The sequence below is a fragment of the Camelina sativa genome, chromosome 8 (assembly GCF_030686135.1).
Source record: "Camelina sativa cultivar CO46 ecotype springtype chromosome 8, ASM3068613v1".
NCBI lineage: Eukaryota > Viridiplantae > Streptophyta > Magnoliopsida > Brassicales > Brassicaceae > Camelina > Camelina sativa.
Genome location: NC_141887.1, coordinates 773,682 through 788,986, shown reverse-complemented (window position 1 = coordinate 788,986; position 15,305 = coordinate 773,682). Strand labels below are relative to the sequence as shown.

The window sequence follows — 15,305 nt, the reverse complement described above, 5'->3', positions numbered from 1 at the left end:
ATATTATTGAATGAAGCTTCTTCTCCTGCTAGTTGCTCATGTAGGACCCGTACGTTCTAGTAATTTTCTGTGAGGATTTATGTAATTTTGCTAATAGTTTCAACGTTCCAGTCAATGAAGTCAACGTTTTTCACTGTATACAGAGCCTCCTATAGCTCTCTTTAAATAAAAGGTATCCAATAGAAAGAGATAAGAAAACTTTGATATTGATCATACAAATCAATGGGTTCTCTTTTTCTTACTACTGTTGCAGCTGCAGTAGGCTTCCTAACCCTTTTGAGAAAGCTCAGAGTTCATCAAGATAACCAAGAAAAGAAGTCATCTTCTTTACCTCCTTCATCTCCATCTTCGTTGTCTCTTTCATCAGGTCCTGCATCTTCTTCATCTCGCAACTGGACATACCATGTCTTTCCCAGCTTCCGCGGGGAAGATGTCCGTATTGACTTTCTCAGTCACATTCAGATGGAGTTTCAAAGAATGGGAATCACTTCGTTCGTTGATAATGAGATCAAAAGAGGAGAATCCATAGCACCCGAGCTCATTCGGTCAATTGGAGAATCCAAGATCGCAGTTGTGCTGGTCTCTAGGAACTATGCTTCATCAAAATGGTGTCTTAACGAACTGGTGGAGATTATGAAGTGCAGAGAAGAATTAGGCCAAACTGTGATGCCCATTTTTCATAAAGTGGATCCAACTGATGTCAAAAACCTGACCGGAGATTTCGGGAAAGTTTTCAGAAGAACTTGCGCTGGTAAAACAGAACAGGACATAGGGAGATGGAGACAAGCTTTGGCAGAAGTGGCCACCATCGCTGGTTATCATTCAACCAGCTGGTTAGTTTATTTTTGTGATTTCTACTTGCTCTTCAACTTATACATTTGTAGCTTTAATTTTAAACAATACCATCATAGCTCTCTTTAAAGATCTGTGATAGTTCTTTTTTCTTTATATGTGTTTGATATTTCCATGGTTCATCTACTAACTGTAATTATTTCTTCCTTCTAACTGTTAGGGATAATGAAGCAGTCATGATCAAGGAAATTGCCACTGATATTTCGAACATATTGATTAATTCCACACCATCAAGAGATTTCGACGGGTTCGTTGGAATGAGAGCTCATTTGGAAAAGATTGAACCATTGTTATGCCTACAGTCAGATGAAGTGAGGATGATTGGGATTTGGGGTCCTCCTGGGATTGGGAAGACCACAATTGCCAGAGTTGTATACAACCAACTTTCCAACAGTTACCCGCTGAGTGTCTTTATGGAGAACATCAAAGCAACCTATTCAAGACCAACCGGCTCCGATGACTACAACGCAAAGTTGCAATTACAACAACAGTTTATGTCTCAAATAACCAACCATATGGATATCAAGATTCCTCATTTAGGAGTTGCCCAGGATAGGTTGAAAGACAAGAAAGTTCTTGTCGTTCTTGATGGCGTAGACAAGTCTGTTCAACTTGATGCTATGGCGAAAGAAACTTGGTGGTTTGGTCCTGGGAGTCGTATTATCATTACAACACAAGATCACAGACTTCTCAGAGCACATGGGATTAACCATATTTACAAGGTGGATTTTCCAGCAACTGAAGAGGCTCTTCAAATCTTCTGCATGTATGCTTTTGGTCAAAAGTTTCCTAAAACTGGTTTTGAGGAGCTTGCTAGGAAAGTTACATACCTTGCTGGTAACCTCCCTTTGGGGCTAAGAGTTATGGGATCCTACTTTAAGGGAATGTCAAAGGAAGAGTGGAAAAAGTCACTACCAAGATTAGAAACTAGCCTTGACGCTGATATTCAGAGCATTTTGAAGTTCAGCTATGACGCTTTAGATGACGAAGATAAAGATTTATTTCTTCATATAGCATGTTTTTTTAACTTTGAAGAGATTAAGATAGTGGAAGAGTGTCTTGCAAAGAAGTTTGTGGAAGTGAGGCAAAGGCTTGATGTCTTGGCTGAGAAATCTCTCATATCTATCAACCATGGTGGATGTATAAAGATGCATAGTTTGCTAGAAAAGCTAGGTAGAGAAATGGTTCGTAAACAATCTATTCAAGGGCAGTTTTTGCACGATAGAAGAGAGATTTGTGAAGTACTGACAGGAGACGCAGAAGTAAGTTCTGACATTATTTTTCTTTGCACTGGTCCGGCCCCTACGAATATAGTTTATTTGATAACTAACCATTTCTATCTTCCTTTATATCAGGGTAGTAAAAGTGTCGTAGGGATAAATTTTTACTTCCAGGGAACTGGAGAAGAAGTAGATATAAGTGAGAGAGCCTTTGAAGGAATGTCTAACCTCCAATTCTTGAGATTTTCTTGTTGTCGTGATACATTTCAATTATCGCGAGGTCTGAACTATTTTTCTCGTAGACTTCAAATACTGCACTGGAGTCATTTTCCTATGACATGTTTGTCTTTTATTGTGAGTTTGAACTTCCTTGTTACACTAACCATGGATCACAGCAAGCTTGAGAAGTTGTGGGAAGGAATTAAAGTAAGTAGGTCTGACTTCATTTGTCTATTGTACATTTTGACTCATCTTACCAATCTCGTTTTTGCATGGAAGTGTTTATATGTTCTCTTAGTGTTTCATTACTAAGTGTATAAAATATGTATTCTTGTTATTTTATGAACAGCCGCTTCCAAATTTGAAAAAGATGGATTTGAGTTATTCTGTAAACTTGAAGGAGATTCCTGATCTTTCAACAGCCACCAGTCTTGAAAGCTTAGATCTTCGTAATTGCTCAAGTCTGATCAAACTCACCTCGTCTATTGGGAATGTCACTTATCTTAAGAATATTTTTCTTCGTGGATGCTCAAATCTGTTGGAGCTTCCCACTTCTATTGGAAACCTCATTAATCTTCGATATTTGACTCTTGATGGATGCTCAAATCTGGTGGGACTCCCCTCCACTATTGGGAATGCCATTAATCTCCAAACATTGATTCTTGGTGGGTGCTCAAGTCTTGTAGAATTGCCTTCTTCTATAGGGAATGCCATTAATCTTCAGGATCTATATCTTCATAATTGCTCAAGTCTTGTAGAATTGCCTTCTTCTATAGGGAATGCCATTAATCTCCAAACATTGTTTCTTGGTGGGTGCTCAAGTCTTGTAGAATTGCCTTCTTCTATAGGGAATGCCATTAATCTTCAGGATCTATATCTTCATAATTGCTCGAGTCTGATCACACTCCCTTCCTCTATTGGGAATGTTGATAATCTTGAGATTTTATATCTTTATGGATGCTCAAGTCTTGTGGAGCTCCCATCCTCTATTGGTTTTCTCATTAATCTCCAAAAACTGGATCTTAGTGGATGTTCAAGCCTGATGGAGCTCCCCTCCTCTATTGGGAATGCCATTAATCTCCGAAAAGTGGACCTTAGTGATTGCTCAGATCTGGAGGAACTTCCTATTTCTATTGGAAACCTTCAGAAGTTGGAGAGGTTGAGATTAGGAGGATGCTCTAAGCTAGAGAGTCTTCCCACCAATATCAATTTGGAGTCTTTGGTTGAACTTGATCTTACTAATTGCTGGCTGTTGAAAAAGTTTCCTGAGATATCCACAAACGTTCGTGTTCTCAGGCTCATAGGAACCGGAATAGAAGAAGTGCCTCCCTCTATCAGGTCATGGCCTCATCTTAATGAGTTGCATATGCCATACTTTGAAGATCTCAAGGACTTCCCTCATGCTTTTGACATCATCGCGTCTCTGGGCTTGATCGATGCAAATATACAAGCGATTCCTCCATTGATCAAGTGTTTATCTCGTCTCCGTTTTCTTGTACTTACGGGATGCAGAAAGCTGGTATCGCTCCCACAGATTCAAGATTCTGTCTCTTTCATAAACGCAGTAAACTGTGTCTCCCTGGAGAGACTAGATTGCTCCTTTGACCATCCAATGAAACTTCTCAACTTTGGTAACTGCTTGAAACTGAATAAAGAAGCAAGAGAACTCATCATCCAGACTAGGGGAGAAGCGTTGTTACCAGGTGGAGAAGTTCCCAGCTACTTCACTCACAGAGCTTCAAATGGGGGTCCATTAACAATCAAGTTACGTGACAAGCCTATTCCTACATCCATGAGATTTAAGGCTTGCATTTTCCTGGTTAAGGAAAGTGAAGATGAGGCTAACGATGATGAGATAATGGTAGACCATCTCCATGTTACGTGGCTAACAAGTACGCATTGGGTATATCCGGTTTTAACAGAGCATCTGCACACATTCGAGTTCGAAGAGAAGGTGACTTCCAGCGAGCTTGTCTTTGAGTTCAAGCTCGAAAACCGTAACGACTGGAAGATAGGAAAATGCGGGCTACGCCAACTCGTAGTGGAGGTCCCTTCTTAATGTTGATGAACATGACGAGAGCTTGAATGGTGTTCCTCTGAATCATGTAAATTTATAAAAATTGAATAAAGTTTAAAGCCTAAAATTTGTTTTTTTAATAGAAAAGACCTAATTTCCCTTTTTTAAATATAAATATGCCCGATATAATTGAGTGACTTAATAAGCCTTGGTTTCATTTTTTTGTTTGATGGGCCTGGGCCGGGCCCGGAAAAAGCCAGAATAATATCAACTTTGTAGCAGAGCGAGAGCATCTGTAGAACGAACACACAACAAGACGCAAGAGCTTAAGCGGAAGTGGTGGGTCTAGACTTCTTCTAATGCTGATGCTAACCAGAGTTCTGATGTTTTACTGTGCGTTCAATCTGCGTCGGGTTCAAAGCCTCAAACTAATTACAGAGTCTTCATCTTTTGGACCCCTATGCCTTCCAATTTCTCTACACAGAGGATGCTGGATTGTAGGCAAGGCGATCAATTTGTAAAAATCGGATTAAGAGAAATTTGAGAAATGGAATATAGCCATGTAAGTATTTTTGACTCTTGTGTTCCATGGAACTCAAATTTTGACCAACGCTTTGTTTGAAGTTGTTTTGTGGTTATAGTTGCTGCTTTCTTCTCAGAGTTAAAATGTTAAAAATTCGTAACATTATCTTTACATTTCTGTTTGTGCTAGTGAAGTTGTGTTTTTTCCTTCTTATGATTTTGTTTTAGTCTTATTTTTTTTCCTTGGATAAAGAAAAGGATTTTTTCTTCCATTAAAACATTATTGAAGGAAGCTTCTTCTCTAGCTAGTTGCTCATGTAGGGACCCCTTCTTGTAATTTTCTGTGAGGATTCTATGTAATTTTGCCAATAGTTTCAACTTTCCCAGTCAATGAAGTCAACGTTTTTACACTGTATACAGAGCCTTCCTCATAGCTCTCTCTCTTTAAAGCTCTGTGATAGTTGATAGCAAAGCAAAAGAGATAAGAAAACTGTGATATTATTGTTCATACTAATTAATATGGCTTCTTCGTTTTTCTTTATCATTGTTGCTGTTGCAATAGGCTTCTTCATCCTTTTGAGAAAACTCAGATTCCATCAAGACAACCAAGAAAATAACTCATCTTCTTCATCTCCTTCATCATCATCTACATCTTCTTTGTCTCCTTCATCTGTTCCTTCTTCACCTTCTTTGTATAGCACCTGGACGCACCAAGTCTTTCCCAGCTTCCGCGGGGAAGATGTCCGTAGAGACTTTCTCAGTCACATTCAGATGGAATTTCAAAGAATGGGAATCACTCCGTTCGCTGATAATGAGATCAAAAGAGGGGAATCCATTGGTCCTGAGCTTATTCGGGCTATTAGAGGGTCTAAGATCGCTATTATCTTGCTCTCTAGAAACTACGCTTCTTCAAAATGGTGTCTTGACGAGCTTGTGGAGACTATGAAGTGCAGAGAAGAGTTAGGTCAAACTGTGATGGCCGTTTTTCATAAAGTAGATCCATCTGATGTCAAAAAGCTGACCGGAGATTTTGGGAAAGTCTTTAGAAAAACTTGTGCCGGTAAATCAAAGCAGGACATTGGAAGATGGAGACAAGCTTTGGCAGAAGTGGGCACAATCGCCGGTTATCATTCAAGCAACTGGTTAGTCCCTTTAATTCCCATTTGCTCCTAAAAACTGTAATATATTTGTAGCTTTTAAACAATACACATCCAGTAAGTTCATATTCCTTTTTGAATGTGTGTGACACTTCCATGGTTATTTACTAAATGTAATGTTCTCTCCCGCACCTAATTGATAGGGATAATGAAGCAGTCATGATCAAGGAAATTGCCACTGATATTTCGAACATATTGATTAATTCCACACCATCAAGAGATTTCGACGGGTTCGTTGGAATGAGAGCTCATTTGGAAAAGATTGAACCATTGTTATGCCTACAGTCAGATGAAGTGAGGATGATTGGGATTTGGGGTCCTCCTGGGATTGGGAAGACCACAATTGCCAGAGTTGTATACAACCAACTTTCCAACAGTTACCCGCTGAGTGTCTTTATGGAGAACATCAAAGCAACCTATTCAAGACCAACCGGCTCCGATGACTACAACGCAAAGTTGCAATTACAACAACAGTTTATGTCTCAAATAACCAACCATATGGATATCAAGATTCCTCATTTAGGAGTTGCCCAGGATAGGTTGAAAGACAAGAAAGTTCTTGTCGTTCTTGATGGCGTAGACAAGTCTGTTCAACTTGATGCTATGGCGAAAGAAACTTGGTGGTTTGGTCCTGGGAGTCGTATTATCATTACAACACAAGATCACAGACTTCTCAGAGCACATGGGATTAACCATATTTACAAGGTGGATTTTCCAGCAACTGAAGAGGCTCTTCAAATCTTCTGCATGTATGCTTTTGGTCAAAAGTTTCCTAAAACTGGTTTTGAGGAGCTTGCTAGGAAAGTTACATACCTTGCTGGTAACCTCCCTTTGGGGCTAAGAGTTATGGGATCCTACTTTAAGGGAATGTCAAAGGAAGAGTGGAAAAAGTCACTACCAAGATTAGAAACTAGCCTTGACGCTGATATTCAGAGCATTTTGAAGTTCAGCTATGACGCTTTAGATGACGAAGATAAAGATTTATTTCTTCATATAGCATGTTTTTTTAACTTTGAAGAGATTAAGATAGTGGAAGAGTGTCTTGCAAAGAAGTTTGTGGAAGTGAGGCAAAGGCTTGATGTCTTGGCTGAGAAATCTCTCATATCTATCAACCATGGTGGATGTATAAAGATGCATAGTTTGCTAGAAAAGCTAGGTAGAGAAATGGTTCGTAAACAATCTATTCAAGGGCAGTTTTTGCACGATAGAAGAGAGATTTGTGAAGTACTGACAGGAGACGCAGAAGTAAGTTCTGACATTATTTTTCTTTGCACTGGTCCGGCCCCTACGAATATAGTTTATTTGATAACTAACCATTTCTATCTTCCTTTATATCAGGGTAGTAAAAGTGTCGTAGGGATAAATTTTTACTTCCAGGGAACTGGAGAAGAAGTAGATATAAGTGAGAGAGCCTTTGAAGGAATGTCTAACCTCCAATTCTTGAGATTTTCTTGTTGTCGTGATACATTTCAATTATCGCGAGGTCTGAACTATTTTTCTCGTAGACTTCAAATACTGCACTGGAGTCATTTTCCTATGACATGTTTGTCTTTTATTGTGAGTTTGAACTTCCTTGTTACACTAACCATGGATCACAGCAAGCTTGAGAAGTTGTGGGAAGGAATTAAAGTAAGTAGGTCTGACTTCATTTGTCTATTGTACATTTTGACTCATCTTACCAATCTCGTTTTTGCATGGAAGTGTTTATATGTTCTCTTAGTGTTTCATTACTAAGTGTATAAAATATGTATTCTTGTTATTTTATGAACAGCCGCTTCCAAATTTGAAAAAGATGGATTTGAGTTATTCTGTAAACTTGAAGGAGATTCCTGATCTTTCAACAGCCACCAGTCTTGAAAGCTTAGATCTTCGTAATTGCTCAAGTCTGATCAAACTCACCTCGTCTATTGGGAATGTCACTTATCTTAAGAATATTTTTCTTCGTGGATGCTCAAATCTGTTGGAGCTTCCCACTTCTATTGGAAACCTCATTAATCTTCGATATTTGACTCTTGATGGATGCTCAAATCTGGTGGGACTCCCCTCCACTATTGGGAATGCCATTAATCTCCAAACATTGATTCTTGGTGGGTGCTCAAGTCTTGTAGAATTGCCTTCTTCTATAGGGAATGCCATTAATCTTCAGGATCTATATCTTCATAATTGCTCAAGTCTTGTAGAATTGCCTTCTTCTATAGGGAATGCCATTAATCTCCAAACATTGTTTCTTGGTGGGTGCTCAAGTCTTGTAGAATTGCCTTCTTCTATAGGGAATGCCATTAATCTTCAGGATCTATATCTTCATAATTGCTCGAGTCTGATCACACTCCCTTCCTCTATTGGGAATGTTGATAATCTTGAGATTTTATATCTTTATGGATGCTCAAGTCTTGTGGAGCTCCCATCCTCTATTGGTTTTCTCATTAATCTCCAAAAACTGGATCTTAGTGGATGTTCAAGCCTGATGGAGCTCCCCTCCTCTATTGGGAATGCCATTAATCTCCGAAAAGTGGACCTTAGTGATTGCTCAGATCTGGAGGAACTTCCTATTTCTATTGGAAACCTTCAGAAGTTGGAGAGGTTGAGATTAGGAGGATGCTCTAAGCTAGAGAGTCTTCCCACCAATATCAATTTGGAGTCTTTGGTTGAACTTGATCTTACTAATTGCTGGCTGTTGAAAAAGTTTCCTGAGATATCCACAAACGTTCGTGTTCTCAGGCTCATAGGAACCGGAATAGAAGAAGTGCCTCCCTCTATCAGGTCATGGCCTCATCTTAATGAGTTGCATATGCCATACTTTGAAGATCTCAAGGACTTCCCTCATGCTTTTGACATCATCGCGTCTCTGGGCTTGATCGATGCAAATATACAAGCGATTCCTCCATTGATCAAGTGTTTATCTCGTCTCCGTTTTCTTGTACTTACGGGATGCAGAAAGCTGGTATCGCTCCCACAGATTCAAGATTCTGTCTCTTTCATAAACGCAGTAAACTGTGTCTCCCTGGAGAGACTAGATTGCTCCTTTGACCATCCAATGAAACTTCTCAACTTTGGTAACTGCTTGAAACTGAATAAAGAAGCAAGAGAACTCATCATCCAGACTAGGGGAGAAGCGTTGTTACCAGGTGGAGAAGTTCCCAGCTACTTCACTCACAGAGCTTCAAATGGGGGTCCATTAACAATCAAGTTACGTGACAAGCCTATTCCTACATCCATGAGATTTAAGGCTTGCATTTTCCTGGTTAAGGAAAGTGAAGATGAGGCTAACGATGATGAGATAATGGTAGACCATCTCCATGTTACGTGGCTAACAAGTACGCATTGGGTATATCCGGTTTTAACAGAGCATCTGCACACATTCGAGTTCGAAGAGAAGGTGACTTCCAGCGAGCTTGTCTTTGAGTTCAAGCTCGAAAACCGTAACGACTGGAAGATAGGAAAATGCGGGCTACGCCAACTCGTAGTGGAGGTCCCTTCTTAATGTTGATGAACATGACGAGAGCTTGAATGGTGTTCCTCTGAATCATGTAAATTTATAAAAATTGAATAAAGTTTAAAGCCTAAAATTTGTTTTTTTAATAGAAAAGACCTAATTTCCCTTTTTTAAATATAAATATGCCCGATATAATTGAGTGACTTAATAAGCCTTGGTTTCATTTTTTTGTTTGATGGGCCTGGGCCGGGCCCGGAAAAAGCCAGAATAATATCAACTTTGTAGCAGAGCGAGAGCATCTGTAGAACGAACACACAACAAGACGCAAGAGCTTAAGCGGAAGTGGTGGGTCTAGACTTCTTCTAATGCTGATGCTAACCAGAGTTCTGATGTTTTACTGTGCGTTCAATCTGCGTCGGGTTCAAAGCCTCAAACTAATTACAGAGTCTTCATCTTTTGGACCCCTATGCCTTCCAATTTCTCTACACAGAGGATGCTGGATTGTAGGCAAGGCGATCAATTTGTAAAAATCGGATTAAGAGAAATTTGAGAAATGGAATATAGCCATGTAAGTATTTTTGACTCTTGTGTTCCATGGAACTCAAATTTTGACCAACGCTTTGTTTGAAGTTGTTTTGTGGTTATAGTTGCTGCTTTCTTCTCAGAGTTAAAATGTTAAAAATTCGTAACATTATCTTTACATTTCTGTTTGTGCTAGTGAAGTTGTGTTTTTTCCTTCTTATGATTTTGTTTTAGTCTTATTTTTTTTCCTTGGATAAAGAAAAGGATTTTTTCTTCCATTAAAACATTATTGAAGGAAGCTTCTTCTCTAGCTAGTTGCTCATGTAGGGACCCCTTCTTGTAATTTTCTGTGAGGATTCTATGTAATTTTGCCAATAGTTTCAACTTTCCCAGTCAATGAAGTCAACGTTTTTACACTGTATACAGAGCCTTCCTCATAGCTCTCTCTCTTTAAAGCTCTGTGATAGTTGATAGCAAAGCAAAAGAGATAAGAAAACTGTGATATTATTGTTCATACTAATTAATATGGCTTCTTCGTTTTTCTTTATCATTGTTGCTGTTGCAATAGGCTTCTTCATCCTTTTGAGAAAACTCAGATTCCATCAAGACAACCAAGAAAATAACTCATCTTCTTCATCTCCTTCATCATCATCTACATCTTCTTTGTCTCCTTCATCTGTTCCTTCTTCACCTTCTTTGTATAGCACCTGGACGCACCAAGTCTTTCCCAGCTTCCGCGGGGAAGATGTCCGTAGAGACTTTCTCAGTCACATTCAGATGGAATTTCAAAGAATGGGAATCACTCCGTTCGCTGATAATGAGATCAAAAGAGGGGAATCCATTGGTCCTGAGCTTATTCGGGCTATTAGAGGGTCTAAGATCGCTATTATCTTGCTCTCTAGAAACTACGCTTCTTCAAAATGGTGTCTTGACGAGCTTGTGGAGACTATGAAGTGCAGAGAAGAGTTAGGTCAAACTGTGATGGCCGTTTTTCATAAAGTAGATCCATCTGATGTCAAAAAGCTGACCGGAGATTTTGGGAAAGTCTTTAGAAAAACTTGTGCCGGTAAATCAAAGCAGGACATTGGAAGATGGAGACAAGCTTTGGCAGAAGTGGGCACAATCGCCGGTTATCATTCAAGCAACTGGTTAGTCCCTTTAATTCCCATTTGCTCCTAAAAACTGTAATATATTTGTAGCTTTTAAACAATACACATCCAGTAAGTTCATATTCCTTTTTGAATGTGTGTGACACTTCCATGGTTATTTACTAAATGTAATGTTCTCTCCCGCACCTAATTGATAGGGATAATGAAGCAGTCATGATCAAGGAAATTGCCACTGATATTTCGAACATATTGATTAATTCCACACCATCAAGAGATTTCGACGGGTTCGTTGGAATGAGAGCTCATTTGGAAAAGATTGAACCATTGTTATGCCTACAGTCAGATGAAGTGAGGATGATTGGGATTTGGGGTCCTCCTGGGATTGGGAAGACCACAATTGCCAGAGTTGTATACAACCAACTTTCCAACAGTTACCCGCTGAGTGTCTTTATGGAGAACATCAAAGCAACCTATTCAAGACCAACCGGCTCCGATGACTACAACGCAAAGTTGCAATTACAACAACAGTTTATGTCTCAAATAACCAACCATATGGATATCAAGATTCCTCATTTAGGAGTTGCCCAGGATAGGTTGAAAGACAAGAAAGTTCTTGTCGTTCTTGATGGCGTAGACAAGTCTGTTCAACTTGATGCTATGGCGAAAGAAACTTGGTGGTTTGGTCCTGGGAGTCGTATTATCATTACAACACAAGATCACAGACTTCTCAGAGCACATGGGATTAACCATATTTACAAGGTGGATTTTCCAGCAACTGAAGAGGCTCTTCAAATCTTCTGCATGTATGCTTTTGGTCAAAAGTTTCCTAAAACTGGTTTTGAGGAGCTTGCTAGGAAAGTTACATACCTTGCTGGTAACCTCCCTTTGGGGCTAAGAGTTATGGGATCCTACTTTAAGGGAATGTCAAAGGAAGAGTGGAAAAAGTCACTACCAAGATTAGAAACTAGCCTTGACGCTGATATTCAGAGCATTTTGAAGTTCAGCTATGACGCTTTAGATGACGAAGATAAAGATTTATTTCTTCATATAGCATGTATCTTTAACTACGAAGAGATTAAGATAGTGGAAGAGCATCTTGCAAAGAAGTTTGTGGAAGTAAGGCAAAGACTTAATGTCTTGGCTGAGAAATCTCTCATATCTTTTAGCAAGTATGGATATATAGAGATGCATAGTTTGCTAGCAAAACTAGGTGGAGAAATTGTTCGTAAACAATCTATTCATGAGCCTGGACAGCGCCAGTTTTTGTTCGATGAAGACGAGATATGTGATGTGCTGATTGGTGATGCAGCAGTAAGTTTATTGCATTGCTCTCCCTACAGATTTAGTTTTATTTTAAAACTAACCAATCTCTACCTTTTTTCTGGTTCCTTTATTACAGGGTAGTAAAAGTGTAATAGGCATAACTTTCTGCTACAGAAGCGAGGAAGAATTCGATCTAAGTGAGAGGATTTTTGAAGGAATATCTAATCTTCAGTTCTTAAGATTCGAAGGTTACCGTGATACATTGCTACTATCTCGCGGTCTGAACTATCTTTCTCGCAAACTTCAATTACTAGATTGGGTATATTTTCCGATGACATGTTTGCCTTCTATTGTGAACGTGGAGTTCCTTATTGAACTAAAACTGATGCACAGCAAGCTTGAAACATTGTGGGAAGGAATTAAAGTAAGTACTTTCTCTATATTTCTAATTTATCATTTGCCACTCCCGTTTTTGCCATGGAAGTATTTTTATGTTTCTCATGAGTTTCACTTCTAAGTGTATATACAACCATGTTTGTGTTAATTGTCTGTACAGCCGCTTCAAAATCTCAGGCGGATGGATTTGAGTTTTTCTGAAAACTTGAAGGAGCTTCCTGATCTCTCAACTGCCACTAATCTTCGAGAATTGATTCTTTTTAATTGCTCAAGTCTGATCAGACTCCCTTCTTGTATTGGGAATGCCACCAATCTCGAGAATTTAGATCTTCATCGGTGCTCAAGTCTTGTGGAGCTTCCCTCTTTTGGGAATGCCATTAATCTCCAAAAACTGGATCTTAGCCATTGCTCAAATCTGTTGGAACTTCCATCCTCTATTGAGAATGCCATTAATCTTGGGAAATTGAATCGTTTTAATTGCTGGAGACTGATCAAACTTCCCTCCTCTATTGGGAATGCCATTAATCTCCAAAAACTGGATCTTGGCGATTGCTCAGATCTATTGGAGCTCCCGTCTTCTATTGGGAATGCCATTAATCTTCGGGAATTGGATCTTAGTTATTGCTGGAGACTGATCAAACTTCCCTCTTTTGGGAATGCCATTAATCTCCAAAAACTGGATCTTCGTCGTTGCTCAAATTTATTGGAGCTCCCTTCCTCTATTGGGAATGCCACTAATCTCAAAACATTGGACCTTACTGATTGCTCATATCTGGTGAAACTTCCTCTTTCTATTGGAAACCTTCAGAAGTTGCAGGAATTGGTTTTAAACGGATGCTCTAAGCTAGAGGATCTTCCCAGCAACGTCAATTTGAAATCTTTGGACAAACTTGCCCTCAATGGTTGCTCGATGGTGAAAAGGTTTCCGGAGATCTCCACAAACGTTAGACTTCTCGATCTCAGTGGAACCGCAATAGAAGAAGTGCCTCCCTCGATCAGGTCATGGCCCCGTCTTGATCACTTGCTGATGTCATACTTTGAAAACCTCATGGAATTCCCTCATGCTCTTGACATCATTTCACATCTGGACTTGAACGATACAGAAACACAAGATGTTCCTCCATCGATCAAGAGAATCTCTGGTCTTAGGACGCTAATGCTCAAGGGGTGCAGGAAGGTGGTATCACTGCCTCAGATTCCAGAATCTTTAGAAGAGATTGATGCAGAAGACTGTGAGTCCTTGGAGAGACTAGATTGCTCCTTCCACAATCCAAAGATTACTCTCAGCTTTGGTAAGTGCTTTAAACTGAATCAAGAAGCAAGAGACCTCATCATCCAGACACCAAGTAGGCGAGCAGTCTTACCTGGTAGAGAAGTGCCTGCGTACTTCACTCACCGAGCAACTGGGGGTTCATTGACAATTAAGTTCAATGAGAGGCCTCTTCCTAGATACATGAGATTTAAGGCTTGCATCTTGCTGGTTTATAATAATGGTGACTATGAGGCTCCTGATGAAGATAATAAATGGTTACATATTTCTTTCGGTGTTAGGTCTATAACAATGAGACAATCTATTTCCCCATGCCTAACAGAGCATCTGTACACATTCGAGATCGAAGCAACTGTAACTTCCAGCGAGCTTGTCATTAAATTCAACGTCGGTTGCGTCTGGAAGATAGGAGGATGCGGGTTACGTTCGGAAGTCCTTCATGTTGTTGATGGACACGAATGAGAGCCTGAGCGGTACAGACTGTTGTGGATTTGAGAATAAAAATAAATGATAGCTTGAATTTTTAATGTCAATTATGTTGTTACTTTGACATACGAGATCGGAGTTCACTTCTGCCTCAAATGTAACTTCCAGCGAGCTTGTCTTTGAGTTCAACGTCGAAAGCCGTGACGACTGGAAGATAGGAGGATGCGGGTTACGTTTGGAAGTTCTTCATGTTGTTGATGGACACGAAATAAATGATATCTTGACTTTTTAATGTCAATTCTGTTGTTACTTTGAAATACGAGATCGGAGTCCACTTCTGCCTCAACCATTCGAACGCCCAAAAATCCTCTCGAAGAGCTCTTTGACTTCGACAGAAGCCGAGACGAAGACAAACCTGTTATCTATGGTTCACCCTTTTACTTCCTCATTTTCTATTTTACTTCAAAGTCGACCTCTTTGGCAAGTGTTTACTCCTCATTTTGTCTCTGATACTCTGAGAATCATTAAAATGTGATATACTTCAAAGTCGACCTCTTAGCTTACTTGTTCCTTGTTCATAGAGTGTACTTAATTGAAAAAATTTCACTGTGGCTTACAATTGTAATGTGGTTATTCTGTTACCAATTGCCTTTTCAGGATTTCTGAATGTTAATGGTTCCTTTCTGTACTTTGCTCATATAACCAACTATTGTCCCCTCTTTAACTTTTTTTTTTTTTGGTTTTGCTATGGAAAGTTTGGAAACTGTAATGTTGGATTCAGGATTGTTTGTTTTGATGATAGGGTTGTTTTAAGAACATTTGTTTATATTTTGGTGTGCTATGTCGAGGTTGGAAAGCTTCGGAATTGTGTTTCAAGTCATGGGCTGATCTTCAGAAGC

At 39.4% G+C, this 15,305-nt stretch overlaps 2 protein-coding genes and 1 pseudogene across 4 annotated transcripts; all 3 read left to right on the top strand.

The window, feature by feature from the left end:
- The first annotated feature begins 170 nt into the window (after window positions 1–170).
- On the top strand, window positions 171–4,477 carry LOC104705389 (putative disease resistance protein RPP1). The gene is given in 5 exon segments (XM_010421381.3): window positions 171–833; window positions 1,013–2,114; window positions 2,208–2,498; window positions 2,641–4,344; window positions 4,347–4,477. Coding segments are annotated over 5 exon segments (3,738 nt in total). The 5' UTR covers window positions 171–222; the 3' UTR covers window positions 4,377–4,477.
- A 743-nt stretch (window positions 4,478–5,220) lies between these two features.
- Window positions 5,221–9,595, top strand: LOC104709085 (putative disease resistance protein RPP1; annotated as a pseudogene). Its single transcript, XR_015563282.1, has 4 exons — window positions 5,221–5,972; window positions 6,131–7,232; window positions 7,326–7,616; window positions 7,759–9,595. The product of XR_015563282.1 is annotated as a putative disease resistance protein RPP1 (transcript).
- LOC109125827 (putative disease resistance protein RPP1) lies at window positions 9,595–15,094 on the top strand. 2 transcript variants are annotated; one of them, XM_087460650.1, is made up of 5 exons: window positions 9,628–9,988; window positions 10,511–11,090; window positions 11,249–12,362; window positions 12,451–12,738; window positions 12,871–15,094. In XM_087460650.1, exons 2-5 carry the CDS (start codon window positions 10,720–10,722, stop codon window positions 14,440–14,442), a joined length of 3,345 nt encoding a protein of 1,114 aa, XP_087316776.1. In that variant the 5' UTR covers window positions 9,628–9,988; window positions 10,511–10,719; the 3' UTR covers window positions 14,443–15,094. The 2 variants fall into 2 exon arrangements, with proteins under 2 accessions (XP_019083763.1, XP_087316776.1); XM_019228218.2 differs by having other exon boundaries at window positions 9,595–11,090.
- Window positions 15,095–15,305: the final 211 nt, after the last annotated feature.

Excerpts from the sequence above, each read along its gene's own strand:
- LOC109125827 (XM_019228218.2), top strand. The coding sequence starts at position 10,468 with ATGGCTTCTTCGTTTTTCTTTATCATTGTTGCTGTTGCAATAGGCTTC. Across the intron at positions 12,363-12,450 it reads TGCTGATTGGTGATGCAGCA|GGTAGTAAAAGTGTAATAGG; the intron begins GTAAGTTTATTG and ends CCTTTATTACAG. Across the intron at positions 12,739-12,870 it reads CATTGTGGGAAGGAATTAAA|CCGCTTCAAAATCTCAGGCG; the intron begins GTAAGTACTTTC and ends TTGTCTGTACAG.